Here is a 21,435-nt window from a genome sequence, read left to right as displayed (position 1 = left end):
TGTAAGGTAGTCAATTACATTGTAGCAGTATCAAATCCTAAATTTCCTTGGAAAATAGAAGGAGTGAAGGAGGTAACAGTAAGAAGGCTGTATGATTATTTAGTCTTACCATGTACATGTGTTAAGGAGGGAGGGGACAGGAATTTCTCTGGTTAACCAACTTAGTTAGGTTTTTCCATAAATAATGATGGTGCCTCGAGTTGTTTTATGTAATATCTGTTTCTCTTGATTTTGAAATAGATATTTTGGAAGTTAAGAAGGCAGAAAGAAAATAAGTATTTTAGGTCAACTTTTTCTCAACTCCATTGTGAAGGAGGGACAGCAGTGGTATCTATCTTGCTGTTTTAGTGCTAAGAGGAAGGTTAAAAACCCTGGTGTATTTAATGAAGATACCATCAAAATAGGTCCTTCAAAATAAACAGGATTTTTGAATTTTGTGTGATGCATCATTTACCAGTAGGTTAAGACAGTTAGAGAATCCTTAATGTTACTGGTTATCCTTCATTTTCCAGTATTAGTGTATCAGAGAAGATGTGAATTGTAGTATTTCTTAAGAGGTCTGTTCTGTATTTTGTAACCATAGAATGGCATGTTCAATCTACATGGCTCCTAGATAAAGCTATAGAAACATAATGACTGTTGGTGGTATGTTGACCCAATTAAACAATATGGATTTGGAAAATGAGGTGTATTCAAAGCATCACGTCTGTGCGGAGTTAGAGAGCAGAAAGACATTTTAGTATGTCCCCTGCAAAAGTCTTGTCACATCTTTTGATAAAGATTAGGATTGCAGGAAAAAGCTGGGACAGCACAGGGTGTTGAATGATTGGGACAATCATGCACCAAACTACTGGTGCTATTTATGGTGGTGGGGAATGGAGCTGGATGTGAATTCTGACTGTGTTGTGATGTTGCAAAGGTACCATTAAACATGCACAGAAAGGAACTTATTTTACATACAAAAACCACTTTGGAGTGTAAAGCTCACTGTGCCTTTTTCCACAAAGAACGTGGGAGTGACTAATGAATGTCCCAGTCCTTTGTTAGTCTGGTATCACAGTATATAAAGAAGTAGTTTTGCAAAATGGAGACCCAGATATGCCAGAAAGGAATAATTTATGTTAAGTTATAAAAGAGGAAGGTCGTGTCTGAGAAGGAAACAGTTGATTTCTTTTTTTTTTAATTGAAAATAGTGTGGTTAGTGATTTTTTCCTATCTTCTGGATTTTTTTTCTTCAAATAACACAGGTACATTTTCAAGACTTTCCTACAGTTGTGTCACTTATTCAATCAAAATATGACTGTGAGGTATAGGACTGTGCTTTGAGAAACCAGAGTCAATTAAGGATGATTGAAATGAAGCTTATTTCAAAAAATGAGTTCACAGGATCATCTTCCTTTTACATAGATTTTGAGGATTATATTCCTAACAAAATAACTTTATTAAAACGAGAAACACCATTAGCTAGAGTAGTGAAATTGTATGGCTATATCATTGAAAATCATGGAAGGTCTAATTAAACAGATGAGGAACTAAGAAGTGCAGTTCAGTTTGTGTGAAACATATTTTCATTGCAAATAGTGGAAAATGAAGAAGTAGTAGCATATTTTAATTCTGACTGAATGTTATCCTGAATTTAAATGAGATTATATACTACATACCTTTACTTGGAGGCAATGGCCTCCAAGTATTTCTGGGGAAAACAAGTAGGTAAGCAACCTGATAAAGAAAGTTTTTGTAAACTGCAGCAGAAGACATGGTTCCTTCTGACTGAGGTTCCTTTACTTGCTGGTCATGGTCAGGCTTTTAAAAACTTTGATAAAATCTATGTACAGTGTATAGTTATGAACGTTTGAGGTTTAAATACATCAGTTCATGTTTTGTTTTTCAAGTGTTCATTTTCTTATTGTTTGCTTAATAACTGTCTCAGGTACAGAGCTAAAAAGACCAATTTCATGATTCCAGTTAGATGCAACTTAATTAAACTACATGGAAACATTTGCAACAAGCACTGTTTAAGTCAGTTCTGATGTGTCTGTAGGAGAGGGAAAATCTCTTGCTGGATTAGGCAATGCCTGTTGCTGATTGACAGTGAAATACGGTGTGTTGTGGGTGTTTGTTTGTTTGGTTGGTTGGTTTTCCCTCCATCCCTGAAGTTGTTGATTGTTTCTCATAAAACTGGAGTCAACTGAAGAAAAAAAATGAATGTATATGTGTGTTTATGATACAGAGAAAACATGTTTTTTAAAAGCTGAAGGAGAAAGGGGACTTCAGAGAAACTGTGATTCCTTCATGTTCCTGCTAGTGAGAGGAAGTCATTCTCAGTTTTCTTGTACCCCCTTCATTCAGTGCTAGGAAGAATCATTTCCTGAGAAAACACTGATGGCACTGGAACCTGATCTGGAGTCTGTCAGAGAAAGTGGAAAGACTGAACTACTTGCTATCAATCTCACAGATTCTAACTCAGACCTGTTACTCAAACTGGAAGCAGAAATTTGCTTTTCATAGCTGTATTTCTGCATAGGCAATGAAACACTTTGCTCGCTGGTCATGATCTGGCTTCTAAAAACTGATAAAATCCATGTGCAGTTTTTAGTTATGGGCATTTGATGTTTAGATAGATCAGTTCATTTTTTTCAAGTGTTGATTTTCAAGGGACATGTTTTAAAGTGACATGAAATGGGCAATTCAGTGGAGGTTCTGATATTTTCTCTGTTCCTTCATCTCTCTTACTGGGTTGAGGAAGTTGTTTTGAGGGAAACTGTTTTAATCTGCTACACATAAATCAAAACCTTCAACAGAACTATTTATAATTCTGTAAAGGATAAATCTGAGGAGCAGTGCTAGGGAACTGCCTCCTTGTTCTGTCTTTATCTCCTGTGCAAGTGGATAAAACATTTGAGACTTACCTTGACGTAAGTCTGCTACCTTTGTAATGTATATGTTTTGAAATACTTATGACACAGACCAATAGCTTCTCTTTAAAAATCAAGTCTTCAACCTTCACCAGTCTTAAGAACTAGCAGAATTTTTTAAATGAAATCTCAAAGAGTTCTCTAAGCAAATTCAGAATCAAATGTATTTACTCAATAGTTTACTGTGTTAATTTCCCTAATATCTTGACTGACTTTGTATTTTTATTTGAACTTTAATCATTAAATGAAATTTTAATAACTTTTGATATTCCTAGACAGAGTTCAAAAAATGGCAGTTAATTTTAGCAGCCTTTTAGCAGAACTTTTAGCAAATTCTGTATAAAATTATATCAGAAAAGATCAAAAGCAATCATCATAGAACATTATTCTCCCTCACTTTGTCTTACTGCAGTCCCCAGTTCTCCTTCACCATGTTCCTCTAAAAGCATTTTGGAGACTTGGCAACTTAGACTTTCATGTCTGGGCCACTTGTCCGAGGCTGTTCTCTGATCCTATTTCTCATGTATCCATTTGCCTAATATTGTCTCCCTTATCTTACTGTGTTCAAAGCTCACTCTTCATCACTACAGAATGAACTTCCAGCAGCAGTAGGTGCTTTTAATGAACACAGCACTGAAAGCACACGTTTTTTCTGTCTTCTGTTTCTTGGGGCTGGAGTGCAAAACAAAAAAAAATGGACTCTCTGTAAATATGTTTAAATACCAAGTTGCTTTCTTTTCTCTCTGTGAAAATTACCATGATTGCACTGTCAAATCATGTTCTCTACTCAAAAATATATTACCTAGCTTTCAATTTTCACTATATTCAAGACTGTCATGATGCAATGTAATATAATGTAGTCAGTACACACACATATTGTTAAAGTTGCAGATTTAAACTTGCTCGATATCCTTATGAAGACCACACCTAGTCAATGCATCCTACTGATGGCTAAACTGACATACAAATGTTTTCCTTAAATTAGCTCCCATGTATTGTTAACTTTGCTAGCCTTACTGTCATACTAAGATACACTCTCTGTTGGCCATCACAGTCAAGGAACATGGAGATTATACTACACTGTAGTCCAACTGTCTATTAACTTCTCTGAGCTGCTGAAGAACTTGGGGGACAAGGGGAAGGAATGAGAGTTCCTTTTTTTTTCTCCCTTCACCGTAATGCCCTTTGCCCCATTTCCTCATGCACAGATAAATGACACACACTCCATGGTGTTCAAGGAGAGTGTGTGATCCTAGGAATTGCCAGTCTCTTGTAATTGAAAGTTATTTGGAAAATAAAAATAAAACAGCTTCATGACACAATACAGCTTAAAAATGGTTTAAATAGTTCAATCTAATGACTGCAGGGGGTTTTATATCTATGTAGTGAGACTTAGCTTTTGTTAGCAGGGTCCATGCTTGGAGAACACTGACAGATATGTTTTTGTGCTTAAGAATAAACAGAAAACTAACTAGCAGAGTAAGTCAGAAAATCTTTTTAGAGTCATATATGTACTTAGATGAGAAAGAGTTTATGTACCCCAAAAATTTTATAATTTTTTCACCTACAACAGTTAGTGTATAAGGTACTAGTTCCTCCTATAAACCTTGTCCGGTGCATGTATGCTATGGTATTGTAATTTTATAGTACAGAAATTAGAAGTTGTTGGTTTGCTTTTAGATGGTACTGAATTTCCGAAAAGCCTTATAGTTGATTTAGAGAGAGCCTGATGGAATTAGAGGGGCTGACTTTCATTCTGCTAACTATTTCTCCTATTCTGAAAACACTAGAAATTTATCTTCTGATCTCAAACTGTGCAAAACAAATCCATTTCAATTTAAATTCTTCTTTAAGCTATCGTATAATAATCTAGTGTAAGGAAACAGTGTAATAACAATATATACTTTATGATGTCAACAAATTTTCACTTTCATGTTTATTGAAATTAATAGAGCTATTTGCAGTTCTGGAACCATAAGATGAAACAGTTCTTGAGCAGTAAGTTATTTTTGCCACCTCTTGCAATATTCAGAAACCATATCATGTGCTATTAAGTTCCAGGTGTAGACCTTTATCAAAGGTAGCTCAGCAAATTCCTTGTCTCAGTCCCGGGTGTGTAACAGCACACCTAGGCCTCTTTGGACACAGTTAGACATTATGGCACAGCGGGGGATGGTATAAATGTTTAATTACCTAGATTCAGCTTCAGTGGCTGGAAACCAGTGCCTATATATATAAATAATGAAGACATTGTTAGTAATAGAATAAAGCAGCAAACCTCCCAAGGTGCATGTTTGCTTGGTTTTTGTTTTTTGTTTGTTTGGTTTGGTTTTTTTTTTCCTTAGCTGTTTACTTAGAGCTTTATTTAACTAGTGTCTTCAAGGAACAGTTTATTGAAAGGTCGAGAAATTAAATGAAAAAGGACTTGCTTTGGGTTTATATTTTCTGTTGTATAGATGAAAAAAGAAATTTGTATGGCAAGCATCTGTTGATATATCAAATATTGGATGCACAGGCAAGACAGTTATTCAGCATATTATGAGTGACTTTATGTAGACCATCAAACATTTGACTTTAGCACATTCATGGAGAAATTTAAATAAATATGAAAAATACTGTCTTTAAACAAGATGTCACCCGTGAAGTATAAATAGCAGGGTATTTGAAAATTAAAAATTTCTTGAAGTATCATAAAGATGCCTTCATTCAGCATCAAGGAGATCTATGAAAAAGCCGGGATTTCAGGTAGCTAATTCAATTTCAGTCAACTGATGTGTGCTAATGTTTGTTGTTTTTTTGAGATTTAGTTTCATGTAGTTCACAAGTCGGGATCATTTTAAATCTGTAAGAAAAAAAAAACCCTTAGCTTTCTAAACCAAATACATTAAAAAATTAACAGAAGCTCTGTTTGATGTTGTGGATAATATGCTTTCACAAAATAAATCCCTAGAGTTTTTTTATACTGATAGAATCTTAGATGTATCTTTATCAACTGAAATTAAAATAAATGACTAAGATTCTAACTGTACAGGTACACCCCTCATTTGTCTTTACATGTTTAAACTTGGGCAGTGTTAATCACTAGTGTTCATTTAACCTGTTCATCTTTCAGTTTCAGTGTAATTGCTACATAACTTCAGAGTCATGACCTGGTTAATTAAGGTGTTCTTGCTCTCAGATACTTGGTCATGTGATTATGAAAGATGATATTTATTGTTGTTAACGCTTTGGATTTCTTACAGTTCAAGGTAAGGAACGTGTGGTATCTTTCCAAGAGGTCAGAATAGTTTTACCTCTACCTTGAAAACAGGGTTCAAATGCTTTTTTCCTGCCAACGTGTCCAAGTGTCTAGTTGTCTGTTTGCATTCAGCATTAATACTTTTTTTAAACTCTGACACCATGATGATTACATATATTTTTTAACATAATGTTTTTACTCTGTACTTGGGAAGGAAATTCCTCTAACTCAGCTTTAATTCTTTTTTAGTTTTATCTAATCCTGGCTTTGCTTCTTTTTGTCATGACCAAAGAAGAGCCCAAAGAAAACTGTCACTGTAGTGGATGTCTGGCCTTAGTCATTTGGGGAGAGCATAATTGTTTGCATTGCTATTAAAATATTTGTAGCAAAAAAGTGAAAATCTGGTTACAATTTAGCCTACAGAACCAGACAGCAATCTGAAGTGCACATTAAAAATGTCTAAAAAAGTTAATTTTTATTCAAGAGAAAGTACTTTATTACTATGGACCATGTTGCAAAGAGATTTTTTTTTCCTTTTGGTAATACATGTCTCTGGGCTCTTTCTAGATGAATATGATTATTTTTTGGTTTATAGCTTCTTCATGGACCTATCTTAAGTAGCTACTTATAAGAGACTTTGAAATAAACAGCTATGATCCTGCAACAGTAGACTTCTGTAATTTTGTTGTGCTAAAGGCTTAGAAAAATACCATAGATACATATTGTATTGTGAATAGCATTCTGATACTTCTATTGTAGTTGTGTCACAAATTTAAAGTTCAATTTAAAGTAAGAACAAATCCAAGAGTATTAGGCTTTTCTTTCTCCTATAAGTTTTAGCTTTTATTAACATTATTTATTAATCCTTCATTTTAATGTTTAGTACAACACTACCAGCACAGATTATCTGGGTATTATTTAAGGAAAACGTTGTGTAAATTAAACACGTTAACCTTTTTAGTAAAGATAAAAAGACATGATCCTTGTTTTCAGTTATTTTTAAATAGATACACTTTTATTTACTGGTTACCATTCAGATAAGTATGGGATTCTGTTAGTCGAAGCCTCCTATAGAGCACAGGTGACATACTGAACAAAGAAGGCTTTGAACTAACTGGGTCCTTCAATGATAAAGATCTGGATCTCAACATAAATGTGTTTTATTGGCTCTATGGAGCACATCTGTGCAGTGTATGTCCCTCAGAAGTGATCTGCTGCAAGGTATTTTAAATCACTAGTGTCTTAAAAGTTCTGTGGTCAGTCTTTCAGATCTCTGTGGTATTTTGTCAAAATTATTCCTAAATAAATAAATAATAAAAAAAGATAGATAACTGGAGAAGTATGCATTTGATTTGAAAGCATGCAGTGTCTAAGCCAACTGATAATAATGGTGCTGTAAATCTGAATGTAGTCTGCAGTGATGAAATTAGCAAGCACAGGAAATACAGCATTCAAGGACGGTGACTGATCCAAACCCACGGCCCTAATGTGCCACCTTGTTCCTGTCACTGTGATAATGCTCTCAACAAGTGAAATGTTGTACTGATGTACTTTTCTCTAGCCTCTAATTAGCTTGGGAAAGTTTTCTTCACATCTGTTGGTGTGGAAACACAGAGCTAGATGACATGCACATATTGTAGATTTGTAATTTACATTGTAAGTATGTGTGCATATGCCTGCAGTACTTCTCACAGCTGATGCTGAATTTAAAGTGTCTCTAGGCCAGAAGGAAGAGAATTGTGTATAAATCTGTGAGTTTCCTCTTATTGATCTCTCCAAAGCTAGTATTTCTCACCTTGTTGCCAGCAGTCCTGCCACATGAGAAGGAATCCAACACTGAATTTTGGGCATTAATAGAACTCAAACACGTTTTATTTTTAGACAGCCCTGATGTAGTTTGGAGTGTTTTTTAAAACTACTAGACATGAAGCACCCTTTTTTGCTCAAAGTGAAAGTACAACTCTTTCCATGTACACCAAAATAATTTGGTCCATATCTGATCATATGCTTCTATTTTGTTACAATACACCTTAAAGCCATCCTTCAGAAAGTTCATGATATCATATGAAATGTAATGACTTGTCTAGTTAGTTCTACCACCCTCCCCCCCTTCCTATGAAAAATGTGCAGTGAGATCTTCGGTATGCCTGGTCGAGCCAGGGAGCTGTGGCTATTGTTCTTAAAGCCTGAGGAGATGCTAAAACTTACTGAGACTTGCCCCATATATCCCAGCCTTCACTAGATTCTCTATAGTTAATTAGAAAGCAATTCCAATCATGCTATTTAGACAAGGACCTTAGTTGTTACTATTTTAAGTTCATAAAAAGTAGTTTTACTGTGGAATAGAAACTTTGTCTTTCATCCTTGTAGTTGTGTGTGATCATGTTCAAACTCTAGTTATAGTTGTATGAGTGGTGATGCTAATTTTGATGTGAGCAGTTCTTCCTCTGTCTTATGTGCCACATACTTATGGGAAATTAACTTGTCAAATAGGACTGAAGACATAACTGATCTCAATAAATTCTGCAGATAAGTCTATAGTAGTTAAAAATATTTGCCTTTCCAATCATGTCAGCCCAGTTCCCAAGGAATCCTTTAAGTTACTGAGGTTTGATTTCATATTCATCACGTTTAACAATCAGTGAAATTGCATAAATGTGGGGGTTTTTTTGCCTGTATATAATTTGAAGAAATCATCCATCAGAACTCTGAAATTAATGCTATGTCCATGTGAGACCCTGATCCAAAGGGATAAAAATGATGAACATAATTAGTTTTCTTGGCTTGTTTTTTTTTTTTACTAGGATGACTTTGGTGAATTTATAAAAAGTCATAGAAAACTTAGAAAAGTGCATATCCTTACTCTTTAGGCTTTATAGAAGGCACACTCCTCTGGTCATCAATTTAAATATTTTACTGTTTTCTGACCCTTAAAGAAGTCTTTTTGTCTTTTCTGATAGGACATTTGAGGATGCTCAGGAATCTACCATGAATATATGAGAAGAAACTATGCAGTGTTTTGGTTTTTTATGTTGCTCTTGTAAAAGTTGCAAGTGTGCATACTTTTTGCTTTCAGAAATCAGAGCAGGTGTGCATTTACTACAGTGAGGTTAGCTATCTGTGAGTTACTCTCTCAGAAACAGTGTTATACAACAGGCATTTTTCAAGCAATATAATTCTGAACCAGATATAAGAAAAAAGGAATACTATCATATTGCTTCAAAACTGATGACAGAGTTTCCATTCTTCAACTACTATTAGCTGAATTGGAGTTACAGCAGGATACAGCGGGCTATAAATCATATATCAGCCGTGTCATGAGAACATGTTTTTCAGATTAGGCACATTAACATAGGCAGCCTTTTTGCTTTTAAATTTAACTAGTATTGATGTATTTTTATATATATATATATATTTTTTTTTTTTTTTTCCCCCTAGAAGAGTGCTTTCCTTCCCTCATTTCAAAACTTGAGTCACATAGAATCAGTCTTTGGGAGTTTTATCTCTTAGTGGCAGTTTACTTGAAACAACTTTGCCTTTGCAAATATAGACTGTAGTGGGGGGAGCCCTTGATCTTTCAGATTTTCTTTTTTCCAATTTACCATTTAAAAAAATCTTTCGAAATACTATTGGTGTATATAAGTGTATTTTGAAGGATGGGCTGGAATTTCAGTTCTAGAATCCATGATGGTGAGCTCGTCTTTATAGGCTCAGTTATGGTCATCCATTGCATTAAACCAGGAGGCAGTTTACTGGCCTAGTCATCATCTGCCAGTGACTTTTAAACATTTTACTATAACTAGTGTACTAATTGTAAAAAACAAAAAACAACCAAAAGACAACACAAAACTTTGTCAATGCTTTTATGACATCAAAATTAGGATTTCAAGCATTTGATTTCTTTGTACTAGCAGATGCAGGAAAAAAGAGAAAGAGCATTAAAATTAGGGAATAAAATTTAAATTAAGTATAATTTTAGTCAATTACAGAAAAAAAAAACCCCACTTTATTGGTTCTAATTTGGAACTTGAAAGTTCCTGCTACTGAATACTCTGATAACATGAGCTGTGCAACAGAAATATAAAGAAAGGTCTAAGTTTTTGCTCACTTTATTATACTTTATACTTTATATACTTATATACTTATATACTTTATATACTTATATACTTTATATATACTGAGTCTTTTATTTGGAACCAGCTATTTTAAGGAGAATCTGCATACTATTGAGATGAAAAAAATCTTAAAAAAAATTAGGGGGAAATTGTGCTAAGAATGAAAGTAGTTAAAACATCTTTATCTGTAGCTGATGTTCACTGTTAACACAAGGGATTTTGCAAATTCAGGAATATTCAAGGACTTGCAGTGTGAAAATTTGTACTTCACAGATTTGAGGAAATCCTAAAGTACCTAAACTTAGTTTTGTTTGTAGAAAAGCTGACTCTATGGTATGAACAATTTCATCAGAGAACACTGTAATGTGAGAGACTATTCAAATACTCAGGTATTAGGTCAGTACAGGGCCTTTATGCCTTTCAAGTGTCTAGATTTGAAATGTAAAAGAAAAGAAAAATAAAATGAATTTGTATCTGTCTGTCTGTAGGGATTGTATTGAGGCAGGACTTCAAAATTGGTGTTACACCTTTCAAAGCCTGCTGCCCTATAACATTGCAAACATGGAACTGACAACAGCCCACTAGAGGGAGCTGGAAATCTGTTATTATGATATTGCCAAGTGTGTCAGGTTATTTTCATTTCTGCTCTTCCTTGAACTCTAGGAAAGTGTAACATAATGCTGTGTCCTTTACGGCGCATTGTCATCTTCATGCCATATAGTTATCATAGGCAAGGGTTTGTTCACGCCCTAAGTCCACAAAACTGTGTAAGGCAGTTACCTGAGGGACAGCATGCCACCAGTTACAAACTTACACATGACAGCTAGGTAAGAAAGGGGTGGCTTCATCAGAGAGAGATAGCCTGCTGTCTTTGTCTTTCATGGAGTTAAACGTGGGTTAGACCTGGTCCAGAGTTGGGAATGAAAACACATAAATCTTCACATCCTGAGAAGCCAAAAATTCTTTCATAATGAAACCTTTGTGTCAGGATTTGGTCTCAATGAAAATACCTGCTTAACCACTTTTCTTCCTGAAGCCTCAAACATTTAAGCTACCCCCTTTATGTAGGCTGCATGCAGTGTCTCCACCTTGACTTGCCTCACTCGACATTGTAGCCTATGCTGAAAAAATGAAGGAAGAGGCAGAAGCTACAAGGAGATGACACTAAAGATATGTTGGTTTATCAAGGTAGATTCCTAAATTTACCTGTGAGCTGAAATGTAATAACTGTACAGCCTATTTAAAAAGATTTTCTAACAAACTACATACCCTTTGTTAGGCAAACTGTGTGTCATTTTTAAGGCTTAGACATGGTTTCCAGGACATATACCTAAAAAGCATTCTGTTCTGCTAAGAGCTTCAAATCATGATGCAAAGTTTGTCAGGACTAAATTATCTTTATAATAGGATAAAATACTTTGTACAGTCCACTAGTTGTTAGCTGCTGACTGAAATCATAGTGCGAACTCTTTTTTTGAAAAGTTATTGGTGTTCTTCAAGACACTTCATGCATGGCTTGTTTCCTGATGTTACTTCATCTGTAATCTCTTAGTATGAGTTTTGAAGGACACGAAGGACTTAAAGTATGAGACTTTGCATTGTTCTGCTTTATACTGGCAGTTCCCATACACATAATGTGTATATGAAGAGTTTTACCACCTTCTACCTCCTTTTCCCCACAGGGAGGGAAGGATGCAAAATAATAATTAAGCATGAAGTGGTTGTTAAAGTGTAGATACAATTATCTGAGTGAAATGTGAAGTAGTACTTATTTTAGGGGAGGCAGTAATTCTCACTAATAAGACTTTCAAATGCTACTAATTTCTAGTAGCAGCAAAGGGGAGGGACTCACCTAGCTACCTCAACAGGCTGCTGAAGTAGCAGAAGGACTTTGCACATATGGAATTTGCATATGTTTTAAAGGGTGAAATAATTATGAAAGTACAGAGAGCTGTCAATATAGATAAAGAAAATATATAGGCAATTAACCAGATGTGTTTCCTAGCAAAGGGGATTATTTGATGCTGGAATTAAAAAAGAAAAGCTTTATTTCATTGTACATAACTTCCTTTTTCCTTTCATAAAATACAATTGTTCTCAGGATATTGAGACTATATATACCTGTCTATGTGAGGTGTCACTGAGTCTGTTGCTTATTGTCCTTTTCTATTTTAAAATTCATTAGACTGACATACACATAAAATATTTTTTTAATCTTCCTTTTTCTGACTGTTCTGTCAGGTGTAACTGTGACTGACTCTCATACAGGCATCAGATGTGTAGCTGTTGCAGGATGCAGCTCAGGGTTTCCAGCTTGGGTAGCACAGCATTGCCGGCTGGGGGAGGGAGGTGACTGTCCCACCCTGCGCTGCGCTGGTGCAGCCCCACCTTGAGTGCCGTGTGCTGCTCTGGGCGCCTCAGTGTATGAAGAACATCAGACTATTAGTGTGTGCCTAGAGGAGCGAGACCAAGATGGTGAAAGGTCTTGAGGGCAAGACTTCAGAGGAGCAGCTGAGGTCACTGGGTTTGTTCAGCTTGGAGAAGAGAAGGCTGAGGGGAGACCTCACCACTGTGTACAGCTTCCTCAAGAAGCAAATATGTAGTATAGTCGCTCTCTCAGTATACAGAATTTTTGTTTGCTAATACACATATCCTTTAAAATTTATGGAAGTATGTTAATCTCATACTAATATTGTAAACTTTCCTTCTTTTATTAACTGATATTGGAATCCATATGGTATTTAATGCGATTTTGGGGGATGTGTGTTCACGTGTCATTAGCAGCTTTGGCAGTTTGTCAAACTGATGATAACTTTATTACTTGCGTGAAAATCAGTACTATAGCACAGACTAGTGGCATAGCAAAATATTGAAAAAATAAGTAATCTGTATCAATTCTTACAACAGTCACAAATTCAGATATTGTCTTTGCTCCTGTAATATACTTCATTGACTAAACACATTAATTTCACAGAAGAAAATGGTGTGACAAGAAGGTTGAAGGTATCCCTCAGGTATAGTTGAATGAATAAGGTAGAACTGAATGGATAAAAACTAAGATACAACCTCTGTTTGCTATAATGCAGTATCAAAAGAAGCTACCACACAATGTCAATAATGTTATTAATTTATTTTAGAGGACATGAAATCTTGCAGATTCATTTTGCTTTGAAAGAGAAGCAGTAAATTTGATAGATATCAAATAAAAAACGAAAACATCTTTAAGGAGTATTTCACAGTATTGCAAGTTTTTGTTCTCAGTTACAATCAAATAAATCCAAATTAGTTCTGTTGACCTTAAAACAGTTATTTGGGATTTATTTTTGTGTAGAAAAATAATTACCGAAATGCAGTTGTGACTCGTGTCACTGAGTGCTAATGCTGATTCAGCAGCATCTATTCTAGGTCAGCGCAGTGACTAATGGAGAGGTGAAATGCTCCTTCCTCGAAAACACTTCCTTGGTACAGGCTGTCTTCAAACATTGTACTGCTCCATGATGTGATGAAATTGCTTTCCATTTGGGACAGATTGAAAAAAGAGACAGACTAATTTTAGTGTGTTAGTAAACATAATTAGTTACCTTGATGCTGTACCCGAACAAAGAGTTTTCTTACTCTTCCATTTTTCTCCCCCTTGCTTTCAATGTTGTATGCTCTTTACCTTGTATATTGTTTAAGGAATTGTTTATTACATAAAATACAAGGCCAATAACAATAATGTATATACATTTAAACCAAGTGAAATTTTCTGAAGACCTCTAGCAGCAAGCCCATGTGTTAATATAATGCAAATGTATTATGCGCTTCTGCCAAGCAGAACTCTAAAAGATTTGGTAAAACTGTAATAATAAGCCTTACTGTCTTCTAGGAACCGTCCAGTATGATTTTGCACCACTGCATATCTGTAATTTGAAATAATGTTCTGAAGGCTTATGAGGATTTGGTGTAATTATTTATTGGCTTGTGGTGTCTAAACTATCAAACTCAGGCTGATATGTAATCAAATGTTCTGTGTCATTTAATCTAATATTAAATAAAGTAAGATTTCCATTTTGTTCTTAGAAGTTCTTTGAAAAGAACTTCAGTAATTCTTATCCTAAGCACTAGATGGTGTTTCAGCCTTTTGTACTGAAATGTGCATCTCGTTACAGTACTGCTAGCACTTTATATTCTAAACTTAGTACTTAAAGAATAATTAGAGATGTTGGAGAGCGAATTTTTGTCAGTTTTTTCCTTTTCATATTGGCAGTGTTCCCGTGCTGAGAAGAACTGACACCCACAAATTGCAACACTGATGTTCATGTACATCATGTGTTCAGGACAGCGGAACTCTGCAGGGTGGAGCAGCGTGCAGAGTTCACCTGGAAGGGATTTGCTGTTTTTTCATTCCTGTTATAGAAGGGAAACATCTGCGGTTCTTCTCTGCAGATATGCCAAAATGCATGTATTAAGCATGCAGTCCCCTCGGGGGGTTTCCCCTTCCCCTCCTCAGTCATATAAAAGGCTCTGTCCTGGCTGGGACATGGTGTGGACAGAGCTGCTTGATGTGTGTGAGCTGCTGAGCATGCTGTCGCAGGGCCCTGGGGGAAGGAGGAGAAATCCTCTCCAGGAAAGTGCCATCTTCTCACCTGTGCTCTTATGACACCATCTCACATGTGTGTCTGTCATTTAATTGAGAGGTCTGCACTCTAAATTACCCGTATTTTTTAATTTGCAAGAAGAATTCTATATGCTACGATAGAATTGAGAAGTCAGTTTATCCCTGTACTAATTGGGGGTTTGAACTTCTTGGTGCTCCCTGAAAGCACAAAGATTTCTATGTCTGTGTGACAGTTGCCGTTCTGGTTGTTGTGTGTGATTATTTGAAACTAAAATTGTAACTGCTTGGGTCAACACTATGGAAGTTTACATGTTGAAAGCACATTGTAAATTAGACTTTATCAGAAGTGTTAGCCATAAATACTATAAAACACTCTTAGAAAGGCAGAAAAAAAAATCTGCAAAATACAGCAAAGACCGTAAGTGGTTTTGTTGTTGTGGTGGTTTTTTTGTTTGGTTGGTTTTTGTTTGTTTGTTTTAAAATTTTGTTTCATGAGGAGCTTTCAGTTTAAGTGATCATATTATTTCATGTAGGTCTCACCCAGTTACTTTGGTAGTCTGTAAGAAACATTGTGCAATGGAAAAAGTTAGAACCATTTTGACTTCAGTGGGGCCTGGGAGATAGTATGTCTTTCTTGAAGTGTCACTGACAGTAAAAAACAGCTTCCAAGCTGTAGAGATGGAAGTACAATACCAGATGATGATACAGTAGAGAGCAACAACAAAGATAGGCATAGCATCTTTAATCAGGGACTGGCTTTGGTTGAACTTTAATCATAAAATGTTTGCTTGTTTCATAGGGGTCTGGACGGCGCTGACGATTGCATTGCTCTGTTCTGCTATACATCTCCCTAGTTTGGCAGGAGCTCAGATTTGTGGTGAAACAGATCACTAAATTTTGTGTGTCATGGGGAAGAGGTTAAGTCAGGAGTACTTTTCCTGATTCTGCTTTTAGAGGAGGAGATATTAAATCATATTAATTCAAAAGGACCTCTCTTTCTGTTGTGTACAAAATAATAATACTAGTCATCCTGGAGTGCGTTGTCCTGGGACAAAATGTGGCTGTCAGCCAAGAATGTAGTTGCTCAAGTGTTTACATTGTGGTATCTAGTTTTTGTGACTTTTTAATATCTACTAGTAGAAGGAAAAATAGCACTCAAAAACTTTGGGGGATATTATCTCATCCATTCAAGTTATTGTATATTTGTATACTTAAATAATTTGTTCAGATCTGGTCCTTGCAATGTGCTGACACATACATGGAAAGTTTAGAACTGCTTCCAGCTGTGTAGAAACCAACCAGAAATATTAAAGGCTTTTAATTGCTATTGATTAAAGAGGGCAAAAATACTTCTGTCTTTGGTGCTGAAATTTCAGTTTGGAGGTTTTGTATACTTTCTAACTTAATTAGCAGAGGTAAAACAGACCTGTTCTTACATTTGTATTTGAATGATGGCCAGGCCTGAAGTATAAACAGTATTGACCTTTGTTCTCAAGACATCTAACCTACTTCAGCAAGTAAGCTGCTACTCAGGGAGCCTCTCTTTTTTACTGGCGCTGATTTGATAGTTTGTTCCATCTTATTGAGACAAGCAGACATGAGTTCTCACAGATGGAGTATTAGCACTGTGAAAAGTAAAGAAGGAAGTTTACCAGGATGGGGCACATTGCCACCATTAAATGGGCAAGCAATGCCTCCTTTTCCTGCCCAAGCCTGGCAGTTTGTGAATGAGGCAATCAATGAGTTTAATTAGAATATGAACTTTGCATCCATGTAGCCTTCTATATGAAGCTTTCACAAAAATATTTTGGTGAGACTTGACTAGACAGCATGGTCCAAATTTTCTGTTAGATAACTGCCTGGAGAATAAAAGTAATATACAGATCACAGCTTCTGAAGCCTTTTTTTTGGTGGACTGAGCTAGATGCATTGTGGAGGTAGAAACTACATTTTCTGTGTGATCCAACCATCCAGCTACCTGCATTTAAAAAGAATACTGAAGATCATTAATGTAAGCCTTTGAATGTCCTGTACTGTAAACCCCTGAAAAAGAGGCACATTGCTCTAGGATTAGAATGGGAGGCATGATAACTAGATTGAAGGCGGAGTGTAGATGTTCAAGGGACATGCAGTAAAAATGACACCATTTTGTCTGTGAACCAAGACAATAATATGTAAAGAACAGAAGAGCAGAGTTAAGGCTAAAGAAAAGTGAAGATTAAAGGGTGAAGGACTAGGCTTGTGGTGAATTAATGCTATGTACAATCCAAATTTTAAGGTAACATAATAACCAGTTTGAATGTGCTATTGTATTAATAACTGGTCTGTTGTATTTGATTCATTACATTCTGATTTTTACTCATGTAACATAAGAACTGAATCAGAAATTAATGTACAGATAATTGTCATTGGCAATTTCCTGCACTGCCTTGTGACAAAGGTGATCAGATACAAAAGCTTTTCAAGCAAGTACACTACAGAATATGAAAAAAATCTCATTACTATGTGCAGAATCTCACAACTGGGAAGTTGTAATCATTTAATAATTTAGTAAGCATACACTGAAAGCTAAATTTTGGCTATGAGGCACTCACCACCTTATATATTGTGTTACTTTATTTATAAAATGGCTTTAATTTACAACAACTGTGAAAGTCAAGTCAGTTCTTTAACTCTCTTCATGTAAATCTAAGATACAGACCACCACTGAAATAAATCAGCAGAGCATTTTGGAGAATAATAAAATTACTTGTTTGCAACAGAAGAGGATGTATTCCAAAATTCCTTACTTTTAGTAAGAGGATGGATTAAATGTTTAGATTTATTTTATTATTTTTTTCTATCGTCTTGTCATCTTCAACTTATGATCTTCATTTTCAGATCTTACATTTACTCCCATTAGAATGTCAATATATAGATACTTTTCATTTATATCGCCTTTATCTGTGATTTTCCATTCTATAATAAATGGTGTAGCAAAGGTAGAATAAAAATTTTGATTTTTTTTTTTGTTTTTTTTAAATGCTAAACCAGTTTTCTCCAGGCTTGTATAGACATGTTTTATTGTGCTGTAGCTAAATCATTATAATTTTAATAGAAAGAATTAAAATAGTATTCTTTTTGTCTTTGGAAATGGCAACAATCAGTTGATGTATGCTTGATGAAAACTTCCCCTGGAGTATTTACACGCTAACAGTTTTTCCTTTTAAATATATCTGAACAGGTAATGTGGGTATGTAACTTGTGCCGAAAACAACAAGAAATCCTCACAAAATCAGGAGCCTGGTTCTATAACAGTGGAACAAATGCACCACAGCAGCCTGAGCAAGAAGGTGTTAGAGGTTTGCGGAACGAGGAAGCACCTCAAGAGAAAAAAGCAAAGCTGCAGGAGCATTCGCAGTACCAAGGACCATCAGGTGACATATCCACACAAGTTTCGGACAAAAACAGATCTCAAGGGCTCACAAGACAAGACTCAATTAAGAATGGCTCAGGAGTAAGGCATCAAGTAACAAGTGACACAACTTCAGACAGGTAAGAAGCTATTCAATGTTTATATTGATAAGATCTGCTGAATTTATGCTACAAATTTTATCTTTTTAAGTTTCATCTTACTTTTATTCTGTAGCCTATGAAATACATGCTAGGCTTTTTAATCTGACGAGTCTCTTATTGTATTCAGATGGTTATTTACAATGTGTGTTCTTCATTCTTTCTCCTTAAAAAACCAACCCGGGAAATGACAGTTGCAGTGTGACAGAGCTAGTTGCGTGTGCTTGCAATGGTGTTGAATCGTAGTCATTGTGCTGTACAGAATGTTACCATATTTCTTTCATGGTCACTACCTTTATGGCAGAACTTTAGCAATACAAAATAGGGCTCAAAAAAGCAGATTAATGGAAGATGGTGGCTGTTGAGACTACTGAATTAAAGCAGCTGGTAGTACTTGCTGTACACAGTATAAAAGATGGTGAAATCTTTGTGTAATGACCTGAGTCTTTTCATGGTTTCTCAGTTTCTTGCTGTTAGTTTTTGTTAGTATGAACATTTTTTCTTCACTGTTTTAGCTCATTGTTACTTGGCATTGGTTGAAACTGTGTCCCTCTTAGTGCTAATGTAGAAAGGCCCAGTTTAGCCAGAGGCTGGATCTGGAACTTCCCTCCCTTTCTCCTGATGTGATTATACCAAACGGCACCAGAAGGCTCTCAACCTCTGTGGCTATATTTTACTAGAACCCAAAAGTAAAAACTGTTTCATTGAAGAAATGTATTTTATATCAAGGCATGACTAGAACAGAACTTTAAACATGGTGGGAAGGCAAAGAGGAGAGTGAGCTTGCTCATGTGTTTCCATGGCAATGATACCCTCTCTCTCCAGAGTCCTCCCCCAGCCTTGGATTTTGGCAGCCAGAGCAGTATAGTCTGGCAGCCTTCCTCTGCTGCCCAGCTGTGACCTCCTTACAGTACTTATTCCACAAACTTGAAACAAGTTAGAAAGCTATAGTAACTTTTACAGCTAATACAATACAATTGTTTTCCTTTCCCCTCACCTCCTCTATTCCACCATATTTTATTTCCTATTTTTGGTCTTATTTGATAACAAATCTAACCCTTTTTGTTTAACTTATTCTACCTGTTGCCTCTGATTTCAGCTAGTGGGTTCAGTAATTAATGGTTCTGAGTGCTCCTCAGTTACAGGCATCGTGTCTGAGAAATACAACTGGCAGCTTAACTTGATGCTAAGGAGCAGGACAGAGACTGATTATCTTCTGGTTGTTTTTTTTTTTTTTCCTTATTTTTGCCAGGAAAATAGTATCCTACATAAATTGATGTTCTTTTTCTCAGCTATCACTTAACTCTGAAAGTATTTTTTTATTATATGCATGCAGAAATTGAGAGGGAGAGAGGAATGTACAAATAAATACATAATTCAGATATGTAATATGCATTTACCCTAAGCAGAGTTATATGACAAACATGGACAGTATGAAGTAATATTTACCCACAGGAAGAATGTAGACTTCGTGCCTGAAATCAGAACCATTCGGCTGATTGTGGTCATTTCTACTCAGCATATTGTTTAAATCCAGATTGTTTTTTTTAGTCATTATCCTCTTCCTGTTTTATTTGGATACTAATACTAGTGTATATTAACATATACAAGTATGCTTAGAATGCTTGGAATGTACTTATTTTATATATTACATGCTATTGAAGGTTAGAGGGTCTTCTGAATAATTTTCTTCCCTAATTTTCCTCATATTAACTGTCTTTCCTTTGCTGGGCATAATGAAAAAGTCTTCTGCTTGATGCTCAGTCAGTGTCTGATTGGTCAAATGGGCTTTTAGAGAAGAATATCAACATCTCTGAGAGAGATTATTCCAGAACTCAAGGATAGCGATAACGCTTAAGTTTGGACCTGTATATGCTGTGGTGCCATTGGTGTTCTCAGCAATAATACTGGGAAGGCTTAGAATTTTTTTACATTTGACCACTGTTAGGAACAGAAGATAATATATATTTATCTTTATAATGAAGTCATGCATAGAATAGGTATAAGAATTTGATATAATTTTAATAATAAAAATGTATAAATCCATATATATTCTGCTTATTATTATTGTTCAAGTTAACAAAATTCATGCAAAATTCATATTATCTATTTTAAACTTGCAGTTATTGTCAGGCAAGTGTACATAAGTTTTCCTAAAGGCTTCTGGTCTTCTGTCTTTTCTGAATGCTTCACATGATGGGTTTTTTTTGGTGTGTGGTGTGTTTGTTGTTGTTGTTGTAGTTTTTACATTAACATAAAGAACTATGCAGTAGCGAAACCTGTTATATGGGAGATCATCGTGGCAGGTTTTTTTCTGTTCTTAAATTAATTCCATGCAGAAATTGAGCCACTCTGTTATGGTAGGACTTTTTTTCTTGTATTGGATCCATTACAGAAAAACAGAGAATTCAAAAACTCTTCAGGGGGAATTTGTCCTTACCACCACCAGAACAGTTTTCCATTATTTTTTTTTCTAATTCATATCCAATCTTTATAATCTGCCTTATAGTGTTTTTATTGCTTTCTGTGTAGTAAACCCACAGAGCAGGCAGAGGCAGCAGGCACACCATAGGATCCAGTGTTTGATTACTTTCAGTAACTGACAGTCTTATTTTTGACATTGTTTGAGGTGAGACGAGCATAATTTTTATTGCATGGAGATTTTATGCTAAGGACAATTGATAATTAACTGTATGTAGTGGTTTTCCCAGACTCACCCTTGTGAGCCGAGTATGGATGCTGATATAGTGTAGCACTTGACTCCCTGAAAATTCCCAAATGATGTGAATCAAAGAAAAGCCACATGTTACTCTATGTAATCCACAGACTGAGAAGGTCCATTCTGAGGTCTGCTGTGCACAGATGTTAGATTTATGGCTGTATGCACAGCAGTTCTTTGATTTGTACTATCCAATTTCACATTAATTCTGGATTATACAAAAAGGTTCTTTTTATTTTGATCAAAACCATTCATGTACTTTATTGTTCCCAAGATCTATGCTACTCATTATTGAA

The 21,435-nt window shown here is 35.6% G+C and overlaps 1 protein-coding gene across 18 annotated transcripts in view; it reads left to right on the top strand.

Moving 5' to 3' along the window:
- The window catches only part of RIMS2 (regulating synaptic membrane exocytosis 2), a gene marked incomplete at its 5' end in the record, with an annotated part of 469,329 nt that overhangs the window by 101,994 nt on the left and 345,900 nt on the right, over positions 1 to 21,435 (top strand). For all 18 annotated transcript variants that reach the window (XM_080338798.1, XM_080338791.1, XM_080338813.1 and 15 more), the window contains one exon: positions 18,092 to 18,402. In XM_080338798.1, coding sequence (XP_080194924.1) covers positions 18,092 to 18,402 — 311 coding nt within the window. The remainder of the gene's footprint in view (positions 1 to 18,091; positions 18,403 to 21,435) is intronic.

The sequence above is a fragment of the Nesoenas mayeri genome (assembly GCF_963082525.1).
Source record: "Nesoenas mayeri genome assembly, chromosome: 2".
Taxonomy (NCBI): Eukaryota; Metazoa; Chordata; class Aves; order Columbiformes; family Columbidae; genus Nesoenas; species Nesoenas mayeri.
This window is presented reverse-complemented; position numbering and strand designations above follow the sequence as displayed.